This window comes from Otolemur garnettii, unplaced genomic scaffold (genome assembly GCF_000181295.1).
Source record: "Otolemur garnettii isolate 467f Iridium unplaced genomic scaffold, OtoGar3 scaffold00034, whole genome shotgun sequence".
Taxonomy (NCBI): Eukaryota; Metazoa; Chordata; class Mammalia; order Primates; family Galagidae; genus Otolemur; species Otolemur garnettii.
Genome location: NW_003852429.1, coordinates 5,570,482 through 5,593,192, shown reverse-complemented (window position 1 = coordinate 5,593,192; position 22,711 = coordinate 5,570,482). Strand labels below are relative to the sequence as shown.

The 22,711-nt window shown below is 35.2% G+C and overlaps 1 protein-coding gene across 1 annotated transcript in view; it reads left to right on the top strand.

The window, feature by feature from the left end:
* Window positions 1-22,711, top strand: part of UGGT2 (UDP-glucose glycoprotein glucosyltransferase 2) — a 191,992-nt gene that overhangs the window by 135,991 nt on the left and 33,290 nt on the right. The window contains exons 25-29 of the mRNA XM_003789625.3: window positions 5,658-5,760; window positions 8,637-8,716; window positions 12,256-12,445; window positions 18,074-18,232; window positions 18,589-18,674. Coding sequence (XP_003789673.1) covers window positions 5,658-5,760; window positions 8,637-8,716; window positions 12,256-12,445; window positions 18,074-18,232; window positions 18,589-18,674 — 618 coding nt within the window. The remainder of the gene's footprint in view (window positions 1-5,657; window positions 5,761-8,636; window positions 8,717-12,255; window positions 12,446-18,073; window positions 18,233-18,588; window positions 18,675-22,711) is intronic.

Genomic DNA, 22,711 nt, shown 5'->3' with positions numbered 1-22,711 from the left:
AAGCATTCTGTGATAGACATACTCTTATCTGACAATGTGAATGTTACTTTTTTGCATTATCATTATTATTATTATTGCTCAATATTCATTGCAGCAATTGTCTCATTTCTTTTCTGAATGTATTTATCTGCATTCGTTCTTTAAGAGGCTTTCTAGTCCTTATCTTAAACATTGTTATTGTTATTCAATTTTAAGCCTTTTTAATTTTGTGAAGGCAAAAAGTGGAAACCAAATAAGAGAAAATTTTAAAAAATAATTAACTAGTTTATAATTTCTCTGTAGCACACAGCTCCTCTAAGATATTTTAAATAAAATCAATCAAGCTCCAGCTACATACTTAAAATTATCTGTGCCCTCAGAAGGGACCACTTAGAATTAAAATTATCCATTAGACACTGTAAATATAGACTTGTTTTATTATGTGATCTTATTCTCATTTCCATTCTTAAAAAACTAAACTGAGATAAATTGTCTTACTACAAACTTAAAATGCTGACATTTTCTTATAGGATTTTGTTTCTATGGTAGAAGCAATCTTAAGTCGCTTGTGCTTACTATTTGCAGGTAGCAATGCCTTAGCTGTAGGACAGTCTTTTCATTATTTTCACACATATATAGTATTATCATCCTCAGAGAAAAATAACTTTCTAGAGAGAAATTTTCAAACACTGTTGGGAATGAACTTTTCATTTATTTTTGTCAGATAACTAAGATTCAGTACTTTTAAACATTTAATGAAATTCTTTTTACAATTTTTTAAATATTTTAAATACCCCATGATAAGATAATTACCACAAATTATTCAAAACTATCATGGTAAACATTAGTTATGGTACTATTCTATTAAGTTATATTTAGGATTTTTATGTTTGGCACTATTTACTACCATATTAAATGTCCAAAGCATTTGCTCTTTTATAGTTTATTGTTGTAGTGTCCACTTCTTTCTCTAGCCTTCCCGTTATGTGTCCTGCTGGCTCTTCACCTGCTGCCTTACTTTATACAGAGTGTATGATGTGACTTTGTGACAGTAGTTAACAAGTGTCCAAATATTTTTATTTACTTCTGGGACATTATAAATATTTATAAGTATGTATGAAGTGTGTGGATATTTGTGTGTCTAGTGCCTGCCCTCTTTTAACATGAAATGTCAGTGAACTGCCTTTTCTGGATTCTCTTATATAATTTAAGCATTCTTTTGTTTTCTATATGTTTACATATTATTACTGTAATATATTTATCTACATTGGCTTAGGTTGTGCAGCATAACATGAGCTTTCCTGTCAAAAAACCTGGCATTTCAGTCCCATTTTACCACATAAATAGTCTAACATCTCTTAACCTCAATTTCTTAACCTGAAATATAGAAGATGTTCCCTATTGTTTAAGGCAGCAGTTCTCAACCTGTGGGTCACAACCCCTTTGTAACAATAAAAATACATCCTACATATCAGATATTTACATTATGATTCATAACAGTAGCAAAATTACGGTTATGAAGTAGCAACGAAAATAATTTTATGGTTGGGGGTCACCACAACATGAGGAACTGTATTAAAGGGTCGTGGCCTTAGGATTCATTATGAAGGTTGAGAACCACTGGTTTAGGGGTTTATGAACTCCAAGGTTCATAAAGTTCAAGGTTCAAGGCCTACTACCTTGTATAAGATAGATATTTAATACATGATGGCCATTTGTTTTTTTGGGGCTTTTTTGCTTTTGTTTTTGTTTTTTTCAGTTTTTGGCCAGGGCTGGGTTTGAACCTGCCACCTGCAACATATGGGGTCAGCTCCCTACTCCATTGAGCCACAGGTGCCGCCCATGTTATTTTTATTTATTAAGTAAATAGTGAAGTACCTATCACAATTTGGAAATAAAAGAAATAAGATTGAACCTGAAACATAAACTACAAAAATCAACACACATGAATCAAGAGAGAGATGCAAACACCTATCTGACATGGAGCATGCAAGCCACTAAGACTTGATAACCTGATGGGAGATATTAATTTATTAAAGAACTACAGACTTTGTTGGATTGTGCTCTCTATGAAAAGTAGAAGAGTATTAGCAATGCTAGACTCTATAATCAGGGTTCACTCAAAGCAGTCGCACCACTATTTATGTGTGTGCATGTAAGTATGTTCATACACACATGTACAAATATATGTGTATTTGTATGTATATGAGGAGCACAGATAAGACTTTGTTTGTAAAGGGTTTATTTATAGGAGTTGACCTTACACAGTTACAGGAGCTGGTTAAGCAGTCTCTGTAAGGCTACTGACTTCTGATCAGTAGCTTAAACTTCTGGAGCTTAAAGTTCACAGAGCAAGCAATTAAGAAGATGGCTATAAAGAGAAAGAATCAAGAGCAAGTGAAATCCACGGGGTTGGATGGACACCTTTGTCAGCCCTTGTTGCCTCTGTTCTTGGCTAAATAGTGGGCATCCTGCAGAAGATGGGAGCCCTCTGTTACAACACAAAACACACACGTGTGACTAAAGTCAGAGGAATAGAGGGAGGGTCCATGGAAAGATTCTCTGAACTCACTCACAAACATCACAAACATCACATTTTTATCTACCAAAGAAATTGCTTCTGATTCTTTTCTATCAAAGAAAATTACAAGTCTAGGTAAGTTTTACATATAAGTTTCTATATAACATCACACATTGTTACTTAATTTTAGAAAATGGCGGTAAACCTTTGAATATTATTCTAATAATTGATATTATTGATATGTCACAAAGAAGAGCAAATGTTTCAAGTCCCTTTTCCTTTGAATTTATGCATTATCAATATTATTTCTGTAGTTATATCTGTACATTGTATCATGAGCATTTATATGCTTTTATAATTATAAAAATATGTACTTGGGCAGTGCCTGTGGCTCAAAGGAGTAGGGCATTGGCCCTATAAGCCAGAGGTGGTAGGTTCAAAACCAGCCCCAGCCAAAAATATATATATATATAGTGTACTCATTTACAGATTTTTAGTGAGATACCTTAATTTTTTTAGACAGAGTCTCACTATGTCACCCTCGGTAGCGTCCCATGGCATTACTGCTCACAGCAACCTCAAACTCTTGGGCTTAACTGATTCTCTTGCATCAACCTCCCAAGTAGCTGAGACTACAGGCACCTGCCACATTGCCCAACTATTTTTTGGTTGCCTTCTTTAGCAGGCCCAGGCCAGGCTTGAACCCACCAGTCTCTGTGAATGTGGCTGGCGCCCTACTCACTGAGCTACAAGCGCTAAGCCAGAGATACATATTTTTATAAACAGCATTATGTCTTTGCACTCTGCTTCTGTGTCATATGGTCATTTTTTAATACCAAAGAAATTTGTTGAAACAGTTCTTATAAAGCTACTATTGCTGTATTAATACATTTAATTGTTCTAATTCCTCCTCCTTGTCTTATAAGATATTTATTTAACAAGGTAAATTTATACTGTTTGCAAAAGGAGAAAGAAAAGGGTAGAGGTAAGTTGAAATCATGAATAAAGTGAATAATGATAAAGCACAATTACATTTTTTTCTTAGCTCTAAAGGATCTCTATTAAATCTCTGTATTAGCCTACTCCTAGGCTGTGTGAATATGATATGCTTCTAACGTCTTTTCCACAAGCAAAAATGGCAGTCCTAACCAGTCTCCCCATCATCCCAGGAGCTTACAATGGCAAATGCAGGTTTGGTAAGAGTGTATGATTTGTACTAAGCATCTTGAAGAAGGCCTTGCAGACTGCTAACAATGACCGGTCTGCCTGCCATGAGCATACTATGAATTTTGCTAGTCCTCATTTTTCCAGTTTATGCACCCAAAGTTCATGAGAGGAGAATGAACTAGATGTTGAGGTAAATATAACTGTTCTTAGGAGAAGAAAGACCAATTTATCCCAGGAGCCTTCAGAAAGAGGATGCTATATGATGAACAGTGTATTTAACAACATCCTTAAAATATACATAGATGACTTGTTTTATAGATTGATAACACCATAACAGAATTTATTTCACAGCTCCCTGTTGCTGTGACGTGGTTGAAGTGTGTTTAATGTATCTGAAAGATACACTACATATACCTCAAGCAGTTCTTCAGTATTTTTTTCTGAGTTAAGCTGTAATTATTGACTGTCAGTATGCTTGGCATTCTTCTTCCTGGCTAATGACATGAAGTGTAATCAACAGTTTCTTCATGACTGAAGACAAAATCCATCACTTTCAATAGATGATGGAGGTAGAGTTAGCAACTGTTGTTTATATTGCATGGGGAAAAGGACGTTCTGTTCCATCCTTAAGTCATTGAGTGTAATACTAGTTGGTTCTAGATTCTGCCCAGAAAACTGGCCTAAATCTTCTTCACCAATACACATTGGGACTATGAAATTCTGATTTATACAGCCTCACAGAATTAGCAATAGTCTGGGAGAAAAATCTTAAAGCAGCGGTAAACAAATACATATTAAAGGCATAATAACATAACATAAAACACATTAAATCACCCATTTTCAGCGGTGCTATAAGTATGAGAGTAAACTATAAAATTTTCACCAAGATAACTAAAGAAAGGAACTTTTTAACCCTTATTTCTAGCAATAATCATCTAGCAAGTCTGTGGCCTGACTCTGCCAATCTTATTTTAACACAAATCATGTCAACTGCATATAAAATAAAATTTCTTTCAGCTTTCTATTCAGAGGACCCTTATTTGACGTGAATGTTTATATTAGCTTTTATTTAATTTCTGAGCATTTAATCCTCTCACTGCAGAAAGCCTTTCTGTACCAAAGAAAACTAATATTCCTGTAACTTTATGTATGTACCACTTGATTGAGTGATCTTTTTTCCATTGTAATATGTATGATATGTAATTCATTCATCATACATCTCAGAATAAATATTTCATGTATGATTATAATGTTAAAAGAGTAATTCACTTGGAATATTCTATGCTTTTAATCAAATACATACTGTTAACTTTTAAGTATATTAAATGTAGGATTGATTATCCACCACTGGCCTTTTCTGTAGTTTTAATCATTTTCCCACTTCCCTTTAAATATTAGTCCATCTTCTAATTTGGAATTTAGATCAGTGGAAGACAATAGAAAGGGCAGGGGGAAAGAGGTATGGAGAGGAAGACTGGGACCAAAAAAAAGCTTGATAAATTTGAGTTTTATTCCTAAGCTTCTCTGTTATGTTAATTTTCTGAAATACTGAATTTAGTAAAAGGATGAATAATTTTAACATTCTGAAATCTGAGGGAACATAATTAAAACAAAAAAGCATCTTGGTTTTATTTTCTTACACTGTATGATCTGTGAGAATTTTTGAAGGCCTAAACATATCAGAATTTTTATAATACTATAATACTTTCATTCTTTGAAAGTTTTTTAAAATCATTTGTTCATAAAATTTTTTAATTAAAAAAATGAAAAATAAAATCTTTTTAATTTTCTCTAATTCTTTCCAGTTTTGTAATTTGTTGGACAAAAACATTAGACTTTCAAACTTGCATTGTATTGTGTGAAATAACCAGAATTTCTTTAGATCTAGTAAGAAAGAAAGCAATTTATGAGAATATATATAGCTAGAATCATTATTTATTAGGTATTTGTATCAACCCATTATCTTTCATTGTATTTTCTATTTTGGCAGCATTATAAAGATAAACCCTCAAGAGAATGATATGGTCTTTGATGTCATTGCTATTGTTGATCCATTGACAAGAGAAGCACAGAAGATGGCCCAGTTATTGGTTGTAAGATAATATAGACTAAATATTTTTATTCTGAAATTTATAACCTTTTCAAGTCTTTTTTTGAGTATAGTCAAATATTTATTTTTTTGATTCTTTCATCATTTCAATAGATTATCATATTTCAATGCAGAAGTGAAATGATAGAGCTATGCACAAAATGTCATGACAGTGCCAGGGCTAGGAGTTGCTGGGGACTGAATTATACCCCACACAAAATTCATATTTCAACATATGAAATATGCTTCAGGGAATTTTAAGCCCTAACCCTGAATGTGACTATATCTGAAGACAAAGCCTTTAAGAGATAATAAAGGCTAAATGAAGTCTTGAGGAGTGATAGGACTGGTGGCTTTAGAAGCAAGTGAGAAGAGAGACTGGACAAAGAGGTCATAAGAGTGACCAGAAAGAGAGGTCTTACCAGAAACTGAGTCAGTTAGCACCTTTACCTTAGAATTGGCATCCTCCAAAACTGTAAGAAAATGAATTTCTGTTGTTTTAGCTGCTCGGTCTGTGGAATTCTGTTACGGCAGCCTGAGCAGACTAGAATGGGTATGTGAGGGCTACCTGATGGAGAAGCTGAAGCTTAAGGTTACTTATAATAAGTAATATTAACCAAATAGGCAAAGCTGAGGGAAAGGAAGAGGTTGTATTCAGTGCGTTTGGCCACTGTAAAGGCCCAATTTACAGTACCTTCAAAACTGAAGTTTCTTTCTCTTCTCTAACAGTCCAAGTGTAAGCTGCCTTGAGTTGCTAAAGCAGCTGCACAGTATGAAGGACTCAGGTACCATCTGTTCAGCCATTGAGCCATCATGAAGTACCTACTATCTAGTGGCCTGTGATCACTAACTGGTCAAACTCCTAACATCTCTGTATTTCTGCCAGCAGGAAAGAGAGAAAAAGAGTGTAACCCCCAAATTGGACAGATTCTGTCCTGTATCACTTCTCACTGACCAGAATGTAGCCATCATCTGGCTACACTTAATGAGAAGGAAGGCTGGAAACTATGGCCACAAGCCCTGCATAAACCTGAAAATTCCTTTACTAAGATAGTGAGGGGGCTCGGCGCCTATAGCTCAACCGGCTAAGGCGCCAGCCACGTACACCTAAGGTGGCAGGTTCGAATCCTCAGCCCGGACCCGCCAAACAACAATGATGGCTGCAATCAAAAAATAGCCGGGCGTTGTGGCGGGCACCTGTGGTCCCAGCTACTTGGGAGGCGGAGGCAGGAGACTCGCTTGAGCCCAGGAGTTGGAGGTTGCTGTGAGCTGTAATGCCACGGCACTCTACCCAGGGGGACAGCTTGAGGCTCTGTCTCAAAAAAAAAAAAAAAAAAAAAAAGTGAGGGAAAACAAATGTTAGGAGACAGCAGTTAGTCTCCAAAAGGACATTGTATGGCTTACCATTTTACTGAGAATTTCAAAGGTTCAAATTATAATGTAGCTTTCAGTAGGTAAATTTGAATAAGCTAGTTGCATTAGAAGGCTATGTGTTTTTCTAGGGATATTCAAAATTTTGGAAACTTCTTCTTCGTTGGCATTAGACTTCACTTTTAGAAACAGGCAAAAGTAATTGGATATAAAGACTAGTGAATAATGTAAATGATCAAACTGTGACATGGGTATATATTTTAGTAAAACTGGAATTTTTCTCAGAACTTAGTTTGCACTGCCAAATCATATTAGAAAAAGGGAATTATAAGTATCTGTTATAAATGTATTTCTCAATGGAGACAAATAATTTTAGAAAGATTGTCTTTCTAGCTGTTCAGTGCATGAAATGATTAGGGCAAACTTAATCCCATAACTGATTTATCCATTCTTATGGCATTTGTTATATCTTCAAATTTGTACTTTGTGAGATTAACTATTCAGATTATTGATTAGAAAACAGTAACCAGTAATTGTAGTAAGGAGTGTAGCTAGTATAATAATAAATTCTCTATTCTTATGGAAAGTCATTAATCAGAAAAAAAATTACAAAGTTTTTATTAAAGGTAGAATTTAGGAATAGGAAATTTGGAATTATACAGAGATAAAAAATGTAGAATTGCATCCCTGTTTATATCATTGGTAGTAGGAGCATATTTAATTTCTGAGCAACTTTCTTACTTTATAAAAAGTTTAAGTGATTTATTGGAAAAAATAGATAATGTTTCATCTTATACTTGAAAAAATAGTGATTCAGTGCCCTCCATAGTAGCAAATATGACAAGTGATAGAATGGGAATTAAGACTTGAATCTCTTAAATCCTTAGTCTGTGTGTTCTTATTCTTCATCATTCCTGTATTCTTTCTGGTACATCTATTTGTTTTATATCCTTTGATGTCTAATAGATTTCAAATTTTCACTCACTTGTTGCCTGTGGGGAATACCAAAATTAATAACTCTTCCTATACTCCAGGGAAATAAAAAGGAAATAAAATAGAGTATTTTATCTATAGCCAAGAATTTCCTATAGCTCTTAAAATATAAGGTGAAGTTCCAAAAGAATCAGTGTACTCTTGCCAGTGTTGTTGTGAGGTTGCCACTTTGTATTTACAGATCAAAGTTGTAGTGATTATTTTATTTGTTCTTCAATACTGAGGAAATTTAGGTACCATGAAAGTCATGTCAGTCAAAAGGCAGGCAGAATAACCCTTGGACATTGAAATCAACTGTTCGGGTTCAGATATTACCTCTGCCTTTGTTACCATTTTTTACCAATTATTTAATCTTTCTGTGTTAAGTTCAACTGTAAAACTACATCAGAGGGGTGTTGTGAGAATCAAATGAGATAATGTATATAAAGTGTTAATGGAGTGCCTGATGCATAGTAAATGTACAGTAAATGTTACTATTATTATTGAATGTCAAATATGAGAATTTTTTTCTCCTAGGTACTTGGCAAGATAATTAACATGAAGATAAAGTTGTTCATGAACTGTAAGGGTAAACTTTCAGAAGCCCCTTTAAAGAGGTAAGTCTGAGTGAGCATAATTTCATTTTGAAAGATTTGCAAATGCTAAGAAGAAAATAGTGGCAATTATTATTAGACCTTTTTTCCTTCACTAGATGCTTCCCTAAAATAGATCAGAAGGTCAGTTTAGTACTCTAAATTGGTATGAATTTGATATAAAATTAAAATAATCTAATTTGGTAAATTGATTCCATGTAATTGCAGAATGAATATGATTTACATTTATTCATGTGTTTGGAAATATGATTTAGGAATACCTATGTAGGAATATATCAATTAGAGAAAAGGTTGAATTAAATCACTTTTAGTTTAGCTACATTTTTAGTACTTCTTAAGTGCTGGATTATCAAACTAATCTTTATTACACCATCTCACTTTTTTAGATATTAGGATGTAATTAGTTTAGGATAATCTGTCAGTGATTAGAAAATGTTTATTGTTATATACAGATACTGCTCTTTAATACTGTTCTGTTGAAATAGTACTGTTTCTAAAGAGGAGACAAAAATATAACTTCCCTTTTCTTTCTAGATTGGAATCGTTGTGAGCCACTCTTACTGATAGGTTACTAAAAGGACTATTCAGTATCCTTTATGCATTACTAGGCAGAGAAAAGGACAGGCACCATTGTACTGGTATAGTTTTTTAAGGCTTGGTAATGTACTTTTCCCTGTGTAATTTCATTACATAACTCTAAATAAACAAGCAAAAAAATATGTGCATACACATGAGAGAAAAGTAGCATTCAGTTAATCCCTTGCTTTTCAAATTATATTTGTCATAGTAGAATACTGTAGATTATTAAACAGACTTTTTTTTTTTTAAAGACAGAGTCTCTTTAAGACTTTGTCACCCTTGGTAGAGTCCTGTGGTGTCAGAGCTCACAGCAACCTCAAACACTTGGGCTTAAGTGATTCTCTTGCCTCAGCCTCCCAAGTAGTTGGGACTGCAGGCTCCCACCACAAGGCCTGGCTATTTTTAGAGACGAAGGTCTTGCTCTTGCTCAGGCTGATCTTGAACTACTGAGCTCAGGCAATCCACCTGCCTTGGCCTCCCAGAACGCTAGGATTACAAGTGTGAGCCACCATGCCTGGCCTATTGAAACATGGTAAATATTTTTAATATTTGGAAAACAATAAAATGGAAAATATAGAAAACTTAAATGAAAACTTACAGTTTATTCATTGCCCTCTCCCCACCCTGAGACACTTGTTCTTATATCTCATTCTGTTTTCATGCTTCTCATTTATGTTTTGTATTTCCAGTTTTATTACATGCCTTCCTAAACCTGAACAAAAGCTTCAATTTTTTTTTGGCTACTAATTGAAAGGTCGGTTACTTCCATGAGTACAGAATTTTTATTCACAGGAATGGGGATCCCTTCCACGGTATCTCTGTAAAGCTGTATATATGAAAGAGTAGTTGTATTGAATATATAAGCAAGCATAGTCTTCCAGGAGAGAAAGATTTAACTTCTCTAGCTGAAATAATAATATACTAAGTTAAGGTGTTTTTTGTTTTTGTTTGTTTTGAGAGAGTCTCACTATGTCCCCCTGGTAGAGTGCTGTGATGTCACAGCTTACAGCAACCACAAACTCTTGGGCTTAAGCGATTCTCTTGCTTCAGCCTTCCAAGTAGCTAGGACTACAGACACCCGCCACAATGCCCAGCCATTTCTTTTTGTTGCAGTTGTCATTGTTGTTTAGCTGGCTGGGGCCGGGTTCAAACCCACCAGCCTGGGTGTATGTGGGCAGCACCCTACCCACTGAACTACAGGTGCTGCCCCAGTTAAGGTATTTTTTTAAAATAGTAGTTCAGGGTGGCACCTGTGGCTCAAGGAGTAGGGTGCCGGCCCCACATACTGGGGGTGGTAGGCTCAAGCCTGGCTCTGGCCAAAACTGCAAAAAAAAAAAAAATAATAATAATAATAATAATAATAATAAACAACTAGTAGTTCAGTATCAAGCAAGGTAGCTTACTCTTTCTTTTCAGCAGTAGGAAAGATTCAACTTTCTGCTCTTACCTCCTATCCCTCCCTAACCTTCCTTGTAGAGGAGGAGAAAAGTATCCCTTTTGTAGATGAATAGTCCCTCCCTGTTTCAATCCCATGCTTTCCCATTTGTTCTGAATCCTTTTTTTAATTATATACGCTCTCTGTTCCATATTTTTAATCTCTCTGCTAGCCTTTTTATTTCACTCTTTAAAGTTACTCGGTTGAAAAAAAATTGTTCACTTAAAACTTGTTCTCCTCCAGAATTGTGACTTTTCTTCTTCACTCCTTCTCATCTAAGTTTCATCAAAGAGTGGTCATACTGTCTTTTATTCACTGTACCTTCCACTACAGGTTGGCTTTAACTTCTTCTTTGCCACTGAAATTGTTTTTTACGAACATTTCTGCTTCATTTGACCTTACCAAGAACTTGTTTTATGTATTTACTTCCTGACTCTGTTCTCTCCTGTGTCTCTCCTTACCTCTCTTCTTCCTCCTCCTCCTCTCCCTTCTTCTTCTATTTTTCTTTTTATTTGTTGCTTACTCTGCATATCTGCATGATATGCCTCCCAATGATCACCATTGCCTGGGATTCACATTCTATAAATTGTTTTGGAGTAAGGCTAATGATGTGCTTCTCATGAAAAAATATGGAAAAAGTAATGGAATGTCTCTTCTGCCATTAGTTCATAAAAGACTGTAACTTTTGTCTTGCTGACATTCTTTCTCTATGTCACTCTCCTTGTGTGCTTCTCTGGTGAAGTGACATCTCTGGCTGGAGATGTCTTGTGGCAAGCGAGCTGTCTCTAGCCAACCACTAGCAAGGAACTGCAGCCTTATTCAGACAGCCCATGAGGAGCTAGATGAGCCTAGAAGTAGATCCTGCTGCCTTTCTCCCAGTGAGCCTTGAGAGGATTATGGCACAGCTGCTACCTCAGTTGCAGTCTCAAAATAGTAGATGTAGCTATTCTCAGTAACAGTTCTTACTTCTACGATACTTGAGGGTTACGCTTACTTCATATGATACTAAGGTTAAAATACAGTAAAACTGAAAATATGTCTAAAAGCTCTATTAAGGAACTGTTTTCAACTGAATCCTATTGGTTTCTATGAACTTTTAAAATTGGTACTAGAATTTTACCTTGAAATTACTTTCTGGCTATCACTTCTCTTCATATTATTAGTAGTGGTAAGATTTAATAAAATAGCTAACAAATATACCATGGTCAAATTTGAAGAAGGATCAGTGAGTGACTATAGATCATAAACTACTAGAACCTATATAAGTCAGGTATATCTTAAAGAGATTCTTGTCATGTTCATTAAGAAATAATTAGCAAAGGTATATGATACACATAGTCTTTTAATGGTGTCAATAAAATAATTGTCTACTATATATAACATTAACTCTTCTGTATAGTGTGTTTTCAGTCTTTTTGATTTAAGACTTTCTGGTTATGTTTTTAAGCAATTTTCAATTTCAAAATGTTTTTAGAAGAAAATAAATCTTTATTTTTGTCACAATATGTATTTTACATTTTATCAACAGCTTTTACCGATTTGTTCTGGAACCAGAACTGATATCAGGGGCTAATGACATTCCTTCTCTTGGACCAGTGGCAAAATTCCTGGATATCCCTGAATCACCCCTTCTAACCCTCAACATGATTACTCCAGAAGGTTGGCTAGTTGAAACAGTACACAGCAACTGTGACCTTGATAATATTCACTTAAAGGATGTAAGTATTGTGTAAGGTCATATAAAAAGAGGAACAGGATAGATTCTTATCAGCTATTTTAATTGTAGCAAGGATGTTGGGGCCACATGCATCCTTCAGGATCCTTAAGTGTAGCTTTTTGACTGAATCCAAATTTTAGACAACAAATCCTTTTTAATAAAGGGATTTATTAAGTATTTATTTATTTATTTATTCTCTCTCTTTCCTGGAGTTTATTTGAGAAAAACAAAACAAAACAAAACCCCAGCACTCCAGATTTAGAGATCATTCCCTGTCACCTCAGGCTGAAGCCAGTCACCCTGGTGCAGCTGCTAATGGTCATTATGGTCTGTGACCACATGGGTCCATCTGCAAGCAGGTGGTTTAGGTTCGTCCTTCCTGGAGTCACCAACCTTTCCTCTGCACACATCTCAGCTAAAGAGATTGGGAATATCTTTCCCTTCTGTGCTCTATGGCCTGGAGAATGTTTCTATGTGGATTTGTTAATGTAACGTCCTCCCTCCATCCTGCCCTCCTGTACTGGACTGGGTGAAATTTCAACAGCAAATGCCATGAGCTTAGACCATATGCACCTTTCCTGGGACTCTTGTTCCTAAACTTCTGCTGTGTTGACCTTAAACCCAGCCGTGCTGACACTGGCTGTCTCTGCTAGCGTTCTCAATGGCCAGTTCTGCAGTGAGTTACCTATTTCTAATAATCAGTTACCTGTTTCTAGAAATGTGTATAAAGAGAAGATATTGAGAACTTTCTACAAGGAACTTTCTGGGTGCAGGGGGTTTGTCAAAGTGAAAAGTTGAGAGAAAATACCATCTGGTAAAAGAAAAAGTTTTGTAACCTACAAATACTAAATATTTACAACATTTCATAAAGAAACAGCTCTGTTAAGTAATCAAATATGGTATTAGTTGTCTTATCCTCAGATCATGACTCTTCAAAACAATTAAGTCTATAAACAAAGACAGAAGGATATTTTTTCTTGTAGGTGAGGCCTCTGAAGCTTGGATTCAGTTGAGGGATCACACCTGAGGATCTGGAGGGCCACATGTGACCTTGAGGCTATAGTTTCCCCATACCTGGTCATGGATGCTCTCCAGAATTCTTTTCCTTATAATTCTGGTTCCCAATTCAATCTTTCCTTTGATTATTAAATTTTCCTAACTTCCAAATGCAGCTTCTCTAGCTTTCCAAATTCGTAGGTACTTTTCTCTTTTTTATCGCTTCAGATTACTGTCACACAAGGACTACTCTAAGATGAATAATGTAGAAAATGTGGAGACAGATGCATGGCACTTTAGGATGGCACCATTAACTATTTTTGCCCTTCAAGTTTAGTTTTTAACTTGGAGAGGAAGTTTCATTCAAAACTTTTTTCTCCTCATGGCTCATAGACAGAGAAAACATTCCTAATTAGATTAGAACAAAAAGTATGAAACAAAATTTGCTGGTATTCTGTAGGCTGGGTTTATTTGCTTCTCATCACCTCCAGCATGACCCTTGTCTAGTGAGTCATCAAACTCCTCTTCCCCACCTGTTACGGTTTAGTACTCAGCCCAAAAAGAGAAAGGAGAATATTTTAAAATAACCTGTGTCTTTCAAAACATTGAATTCAGAATGAGAAAAGAGAATCAGAACAAGAGGCATTTTAGGAAAGTTTGCCTAAGATTGGTAGATAGAAACTGAGGAGAAAATACTTCCTTCTCATTGTTCTCCCTGTGAGCTGTTTTTTAATTCTCAAGGCATAAACATTTACCCATAAGAATTTGGTTAATAATGTTCATAATATTTATTTCTAATACTTATGTGTTAGCTTTTACCTAAAGATTTTCTTTCTAGGTAAATTTATTTTGATTCACTTGTGCAAATTCTGTGGGATCCTAAATCGCTTCCCAGTAACATACTTGCTGTTCCTTCAAACTCAACTGTAACCATCATTTGAAACCAGTCCAGGAAAAGAATAGGAAGACAGCAAATATAAGAAATATTAGAAAAAGTTCAGAAATTAACTTGGCAAGAAATAAAAAAGAATCAATTTTTTCCATGATCAGAAAGATATCTTAACAGAATCTAATGGCTTCTTCATGAAGAGAGTGTATCAGTATGTATCGATGAGATAACTTTAAAGATTCACACCAAAAGTGTGAACGTTTGTAGTGAGAGAATTAGTATAGCTTTAAAAAGATTTTAATTTGAGTCTAGTGGTGAAAATTTTGGCAGCTATTAGCCAGTTATTGGAGATTAACCAAACATTTTTTGGTTTGAATGGCAAATCTAGTAGTGTCTCTGTAGAAACTGCTCACATGAATGGTACAGCTCTGACTCCAAAGTTGGAAGACTAAAATAAAGGGAAATATTTGCTATGTCTTCATAGATTAAGTGTATAATAAACTGAAGGGAATTATAAATTCTAGCATCTGTAAAAGTTAACCACTTCTCAGGCTCATCTTTTCCATTGGTTACTATACATATTTACCATATTACACATATCTGTAACCATGCTAGAAAAATATGAAGTAACCACTGAAGACATTTGCTAGAGTAGAAAGGAATTTCAGGTCACCCTGGCAAAAATGAGACTAATAATGAGAAATTTACCACTGTATAGTAGCTTACAAAAATATGCCTTGGTACATCTAAATGCTAAACATTACATAAGCCTCTAAAAAATCATAATCCAGAGAAACTCTCTATTAATAGGATTTTGTTTGCATGTTTGTAACTACAAAGACTATATTGTGCAACCACTATTAATACCATAATTAAAGGTGGTGAAAGTAGCTATAGGAAAGCTAAAAATGGATATAGTTACTTTTGCATGTGGTTCAAGTTTTGTTCTTTGTTCTTCTCAGAGCTTATTATTAAAACTGCACCTAGGTTGGGCATGGTGACTCAACATCTGTAATCTTACCATTCTGAGAAGTCAAGGCAGAGAGGCTTGAAGGTAGGAGTTTGAGACCTGCCTGAGCAAGAGTAAGACTCCTTCTCAAAAAAAAAGTTAGAAAAATTAGCTTTAGCATGGTGGTTTGCTCCTTTAGTTGCAGCTACTCAGGAGGATGAGGCAGGAGGATTGCTTTAGCCCACAAGTTTGAGGTTGCTGTGAGCTGTGACGACCCCACTGCACTCTAGCCAGGTTGACTGAACAAGACCCTATCTCAAAAAAAAAACACAAACAAAGACAAAAAACCTACATCTAAAGACTATAATTACACTTTATCACAGCATATATCCAAAAGATATCAAAATACCTGAAACAACGGTGGTAGTTTAGCCAGTAAAGATGTAGACCGCATAAAAGATTGTTAACAGAAAATAGCATGTGACTATGTTAAAAGCATTCACAGAAAAATGTATTAGCTCCTTCTGAAATATAATTTTGACATCACTTTTATTGATTTGGCTTCACTTCAATTTTAATAACATTGTCAAAGAATTTCTATTTGATTACCAAAGACACGATGTAGAGCTTCAGTAATATTACGAATGAAGAAATTTGGATAAACACACAATTCATCTTAAGTTCAGTTTATTCTGTCAGTGCACAATTTATGAAATTTTTATCTCAAGCCCTCACATGCTTACAAAATTGGGGAAAGATAGCTTATTTAGTGGAGTGTTTTGCCTCTTCTGCAAAACTTAACAATTTAAACCAAGCCTTAACAAACTTATAAATTGATGTTTCAGAAGATTTTCACTACAGGGGTCCCTCTTTATTCACAAGCAATATGTTCCAAGACCCCAGTGGAAGCCTAAAACTGTAGATAGTCCCAAACCCTGTATACATGTTTTCATTCCTTTACATATGTATGAATGATAATGTTTGATTTATAAATTGGGCACAATAAGAAATTAATAATATCTAATAATAAAAGAGGATAATCATAATAATATGCCAACATGACTACTCTTGCACTTTGGGACCATTATTAAGTGAAATAAAGGTTACTTGAAAACAAGTGCTGTAATGTGACAGTGAATCTGAGAACCAAGGCAGCTGCTAAGTGACTGATGGGCAGGAAGTGAATAGAGTGTGGATAAGCTGGACAGAGGGAGGATTTACACTCCAGGTGGGACAGAGGAGAAAGGCACACTACTAAGAACAGCACACGTGTAAAATTTGTGAGTTGTTTATTTCTGGGAATTTCGACATAATGTTTTTAGACCATGGTTGGCCATGGGTAGCTGAAACCTCAGAAGCCACAGATAAGGATTACTATACCTCATGGTCCTCAAACCATTGAATCATTTAAAACAATTTCTTGCACTTTTCCTTGGATTCTGGCCCATTCTCAATCCCAATTTCTAAAAGTTCAGATTACACTAAAGTAAGTTCAGCCTTCCCATGCCTGAAGACAAGGTAGAAGAAAAAGACATACTTCAGCATTCACCCACTCCACTGCTAGGCATCTTGTCAATTCAGACCACAGCTGAGATGTATGTCAAAACTATTTTTGCTTTGGAGAATGTATCATTATAATTACATAAAATTATGTTAAATAGCAACAAAAATACTAGAAAAAAAGATTAAAATTAATTGCTAACTGAAATTTTTTTCTTAGAAAAGGATACTATCCAACTAAAGAAAAATAATACAGTACTTTTTAGAAAAATGAATATGCTCTCAAAGTTACATTTGAAAAGTATGAAATTTATGTCCTTTACCAACAGTTAATATTTAGAACTGATAAATAAAAACAAAAAGGAAGGATGGAAACATACACATCAAAAAAGATCACTAGCTTTTTATTCTTGCTAAAAGTAAGACTTGAAAATAATAACTAATTTAACTTAAATTACCTTTATGAAATTATTAGAAAACTAAAAATATTCACTAGAAATAACTTGCAAAAAAAGGAATTGGCTAGTTTTTAGTGTTTTAATTGGAATCCATGAACAGAATTAAATTCTTGTACAAGTACATAGGAATAAGAAAAGTTTTCACATTAATATATTATGCAGTGAAGAAGATATTAGTCACAAACTTGTTAAACGTATTTAGACTCTTCCCCGATATATAATTTATAATTAATTATTACATCACAGTCACCTTAGGGTATAGTTTCCTTGTCTATAAAGTGAGGGTATCAAACTAGATCTCAATGATCTTTTTCTAACTTTTAACATTCTCATATTCTCAGACTGTTCCATGAAAATCTTTCCTTTCAGTAACTTATTCACAATCCAGCTAAAGTTGTTGAATGAAATGCTGTCTTCAAATAAGCTACTTATTTTTTTATTCTTAAAAGCAGTAAAGGCTGGGCCCAGTGGCTCACACCCATAATCTCAGCACTTAAGGAGGACAAGGCATGGGAAGAGAATTGCTTGAGGCCAGGAGTTTGAGAACAATCTGGGCAACACAAGAAAATTAAAAACTTAGCCAGGCATGGTGGTGTATACCTATAGTCTCAGTTACTTGGGAGGCTGCAGCAGGAGAATTCCCTGAGCTCAAAAGTTCTAAGCTGCATTGAGCTTATTGCGCCTCTATATCCTAGTGCCTGGGAGACAGAAAGATTTGGTCTCTTAAGCAAAAGAAAGATGAAGTAAACCATTAATATTAAAGTAATCACATTTGTTTATTATAAAACTTGTATTATGAGGATTACTGATACCAAAAATAATGACATACTTCCTCAGACTGAGAGAACCGTGATGGCAGAATATGAACTGGAATATCTACTACTTGAAGGACATTGCTTCGATACAATGACAGAACAGCCTCCTCAGGGCCTGCAGTTTACACTAGGCACAAAAAATAAACCTGTTATGGTTGATACAATAGTTATGGCCAATCTTGTAAGTATTATTTAATTGATGATATTAAATTAGATGTTGTGGGTGAAGTTCCCTGTTTTCCCAATAGTAAAATGAAATAATCTTTATTCTACTATTGCTGAACAATTTGATGAAAATAAAAGTGAATCTGGGAATAAGATAATTAGATAAAACAAAAATGAGGAGAATTATGCCTTCATAATATGCTTTTACAGATTATTGTAAAATCTATTTCCTTGGAATCAATTTATAGAATTTGTTCATTTCCCATTAATAAGCACTTTCTTGAATGATTCATGTATAGCCTTTCATGAACAATTGGATATGTCTTTAGTTATGTAACTCAATGATTAATTTTTTCCCCCACATCTTAAAAGGGATATTTTCAGTTAAAAGCAAACCCAGGTGCTTGGATACTGAAATTACGCCAAGGAAAATCTGAAGATATTTATGAAATAGTTGGGTAAGTTACACAAACCACTTTTAAATTTTTACATGTAAATAGATTTTTAGTGCAGTATAACCAAGATCATCTAAATAACAATTAAAATGTTAAGATTGGTTTAGGTCCAGGCATCAGTAAGACGTCAGAATAGGACTTGGCAGCTGTCATTACCCCCCAGAAACATCACTATGTACAACTATCCATGTGTGAAAATACTTTCATAAAGAGCTAAGGAGACCAGGTGAGATAATACAATGCCATGGTATAGCACAGAAATAAGAAAAGTCACAGTGAAGAGGGATGGAGGGACAGTTTTACGTTACTTGGCATCACTGCTCCCTCAACCCAAGACATTACAAGCACAGCTATCACAAAAGACAGATTGGTATTGAAGAAGAATTAACACCAATCCTTCTGAATCTCTTCCCAAAAAAATCAAAATGGAGAGTCTTGTTCCACACAAGTATTCTTTGGAGTTTTACAAGGCCATCATTACCCTTATGCCAAAGCCAGATAAGGACCCTGCAAGAAAAGAAGTTGGCAGGCCAATCCAGGCAGAAAATTTCTCAACAAAATACTAGCAGACTAAATTCAGCAGCACATACAAAGGATCATTCCCTCTGATCAAGTGGGATTTATCCCAGGGATATAAGAATGGTTTAAAATACACACATCTATAAATGTAATACCATATTAATAGACGGAAGAGCAAAAAGCATATCATCATTTCAATAGATGCAGAAAAGGCACTTGACAGAATTTAGCATCATGTCATGATTTTAAAAACTTTCAACAAGTTAGAATAGGTGGAATGATCTCATATATGACAAGCCCATACTAACCATCATGTTCATGGGTGAAAGTTGATAGCTTTCCTCTGACATCAGGAACAATAAAAGGATGCCCACTCCTATCACTTCTATTCAACTTGGTACCGGAAGTCCTAGCTGAAATAATTAGGCAAGAGAAAAAAATAAAAGGCATCAAAATTGTAAAGGAAAATGTTAAATTATCCCTGTTCACTGATGACGTGATAATGTATATAGAACACCCTAAAGAATCCACAACTCACATAACAAAATCCCAAAACCACAGATGTTGGCATGGATGTGGAGGAAAGGAAACACTTCTGCACTGCTGGTGGGAGTACAAGCTACTAAGTCCCTTTTGAAAAGAAGTATGGAGAATACTCAGGGATCTAAAAGTAGACTTGCCATTTGACCGTGCAATTCCTCTACTAGGTATATATCCAAAAGACCAAAAATCACTTTATAACAAAGATATTGCACCAGATTATTCATTGCAGCTCAATTCACAATAGCCAAGTCATGGAAGAAGCCCAAGTGCCCATCAACTCATGCATGGATTGATAAATTGTGTTATATGTATAACCATGAAATATTATGCAGCCTTTAAAAAGATGGAGACTTTACCTCTTTTACGTTTATGTGGATGGAGCTGGAACATATCCTACTTGGTAAAGTATCTCAAGAATGGAAGAAAACATATCCAGTGTACTCAGTACTATTGTTAAAGCAATTTACAATCACTCACACTTTCATATGAAGAATAGATCACAACTATGGCCCAGGATAAAAAGGAGGGATGAGAGAAGGGGGGCGAGGGCAGATCAAGGGAGGGTGAATGGTTGGATCACACCTATGGTGCATAATACAAAGGTACATGTTGGATCTCTTAGTATAGAGTATAAATGTCTTAACACAATAATTAAGTAAACAAGGTGAGGTACATGTTGACGAGTGTGATCTAAGTATTCCTAATTCTATATGATATCAGCACATTGTACCCCATAAATGCATTAATGTATACATGATCTATGTGTTTATGATTTAGTAATAAATTAATTTTAAAAAACTAATAAGCTGCAAAAGACAAACATACAAAGTTAGTAGCATTTCTGTACGCCAATAGCAAACTATCTGAAAAATTAAGAAAGCAATCACATTTATAACAGCCACCAAAAGAATAATAAATAAAAGGGTTGGGAAAAAATCTAACCAAGGAAATGAAAGATCTTTGCTGAAAATTATAAAACACTGATGAAAGGAAGTAAAGAAGACAAAAATAAGTGAACAGATATGCTGTGTTTACAGATTGGAAGAATTACTATTGTTAAAATGTTTAAACTATCTGGAACAATCTAAAGCAGTGGTTCTCAACCCTCCTAATGCTGTGACCCTTTAATACAGTTCTTCATGTTGTGGTGACCCCTAACCATAAGATTATTTTTGTTGCTACTTCATAACTGTAATTTTGCTACTGTTATGAATCATAATGTAAATATCTGATATGCAGGATGTATTTTTATTGTTACAAGGGGGTCATGACCCATAGGTTTAGAACCGCTGATCTAAAGGTTCAGTATAATCTTTATCAAAATTCCAACCCCATTTTTCACAAAAAAGGATAAAACAATCCTAAAATTTATATGGACCCACATGAGACCCACAATAGCCAGAACTATCTTGAGCAGGAAAAACAAAGCTGGTGGCATCACACTGCCTAACTTCAAAATATACTGCAAATCAAAACTGCATGGTACCAGCATAAAGCCAGACACATGGACTGGACCAATGGAAGAGAATGGAGAGTCCAGAAATAAATCTGCTCCTTTACAGTCTGTTGATTTTTGTCCAAGATGCTAAAAACACATAATAAGGAAAGGATAATCTCTTCAATAAATGGTATTGGGAAAACTGAATATCCACATGCAAGAGGATGAAACTGGACCATTATCCCACACCACATATAAAAATCAACTCAAGACTTAAACATAGGACCTGAAACTATAAATCTACTGGAAGAGAACTTAGGAAAAAGCTCCATGACATTAGTCTAGGCAATGGTTGTTTAGGATATAACATCAAAAACAGGATACCAAAGTGAAAATAACACAAATGGGATTATGCCAAACTAAAAAGCTTCTGTGCAGTGGGAGAAACAATCAACAGACAACTTGCGGGGTGGGAGAAAATATTTGCAAACCATGCATCTGATAATGAGGTTAATCTCCAAGATATATACTATAAGGAACTCAACTCAGTAGCAAGAAAAATAACTAGCTTTAAAGAGGGCAAAAGACAGGAGAAGCTTTAGTTCATGTCTTTGGTGGCAAAAGACGTGAATAGAAGCATCTCAAAAAAGGACAAATGGCCAATAAATGTATGAAAAAATACTCACGGGCATTAATCATCACAGAAATGCAAATTTAAAACCACGGGAAGATATTACCTTGCCCCAGTTAGAATGGCTTTTATCAAAAAAATGCCAAAACAAAAGATGTTGGCATTGATTTGAAGGGAAATGAACACTTGCACACTGTTGGTGGACTGCAAACTAGTACAACCTCTATTGTTTGAAGATTCCTCAAAGAGCTAAAAGTAGACCTACCATTTAATCTAGCAAACTCACTATTGGGTATTTGCCCAAAGGAAAAGATAACTTTTTATTAAAGAGACACCTGCACTAAAACATTTATTGCAGCACAATTCACAATTGCAAAATTGTGGAATCAATGCAAGTGCCAGTCAGTTCATGAGTGGATTAATAAAACATGGTCTGTGTATACCATGGAGTGCTCAGCCATAAAGAAAGATAAATGTATACTTTTTGCAATAATCTGGATGGAACAGGAGACCATTCTTCTAAATGAAGTTATCTCAAGAATGGAAAAACAAATACCATGTGTACTCAGTATTAAATTTAACTAAATTAGTGAATTAATCGATCAGCACCCATGTACACATTTGGTAGTAAAGCTTAATGGAAAGCAAGCAGGTGGAAGGAGCAGGAGAGGAGAGGTAAATTCTCAGTGGGTACAGTGCACACTATCCAGGTGAGGGGCACACTTGTAACTTTCACTCACAGTCTGAGCACCCCTCAGTTTGCTGCAGGACCCCTAGAGGAAAGGTCTGAGCCCCAGTCACTGTGAAAGTTTTGATGTGGTTGTGGCTTCCATTGGGGGAAGGGGGCAAAGAGTCTGGAAAGTTTGAGCCCCACTCTTTGTGGAAGCCCAGTGTAGTGGGTACACCAAC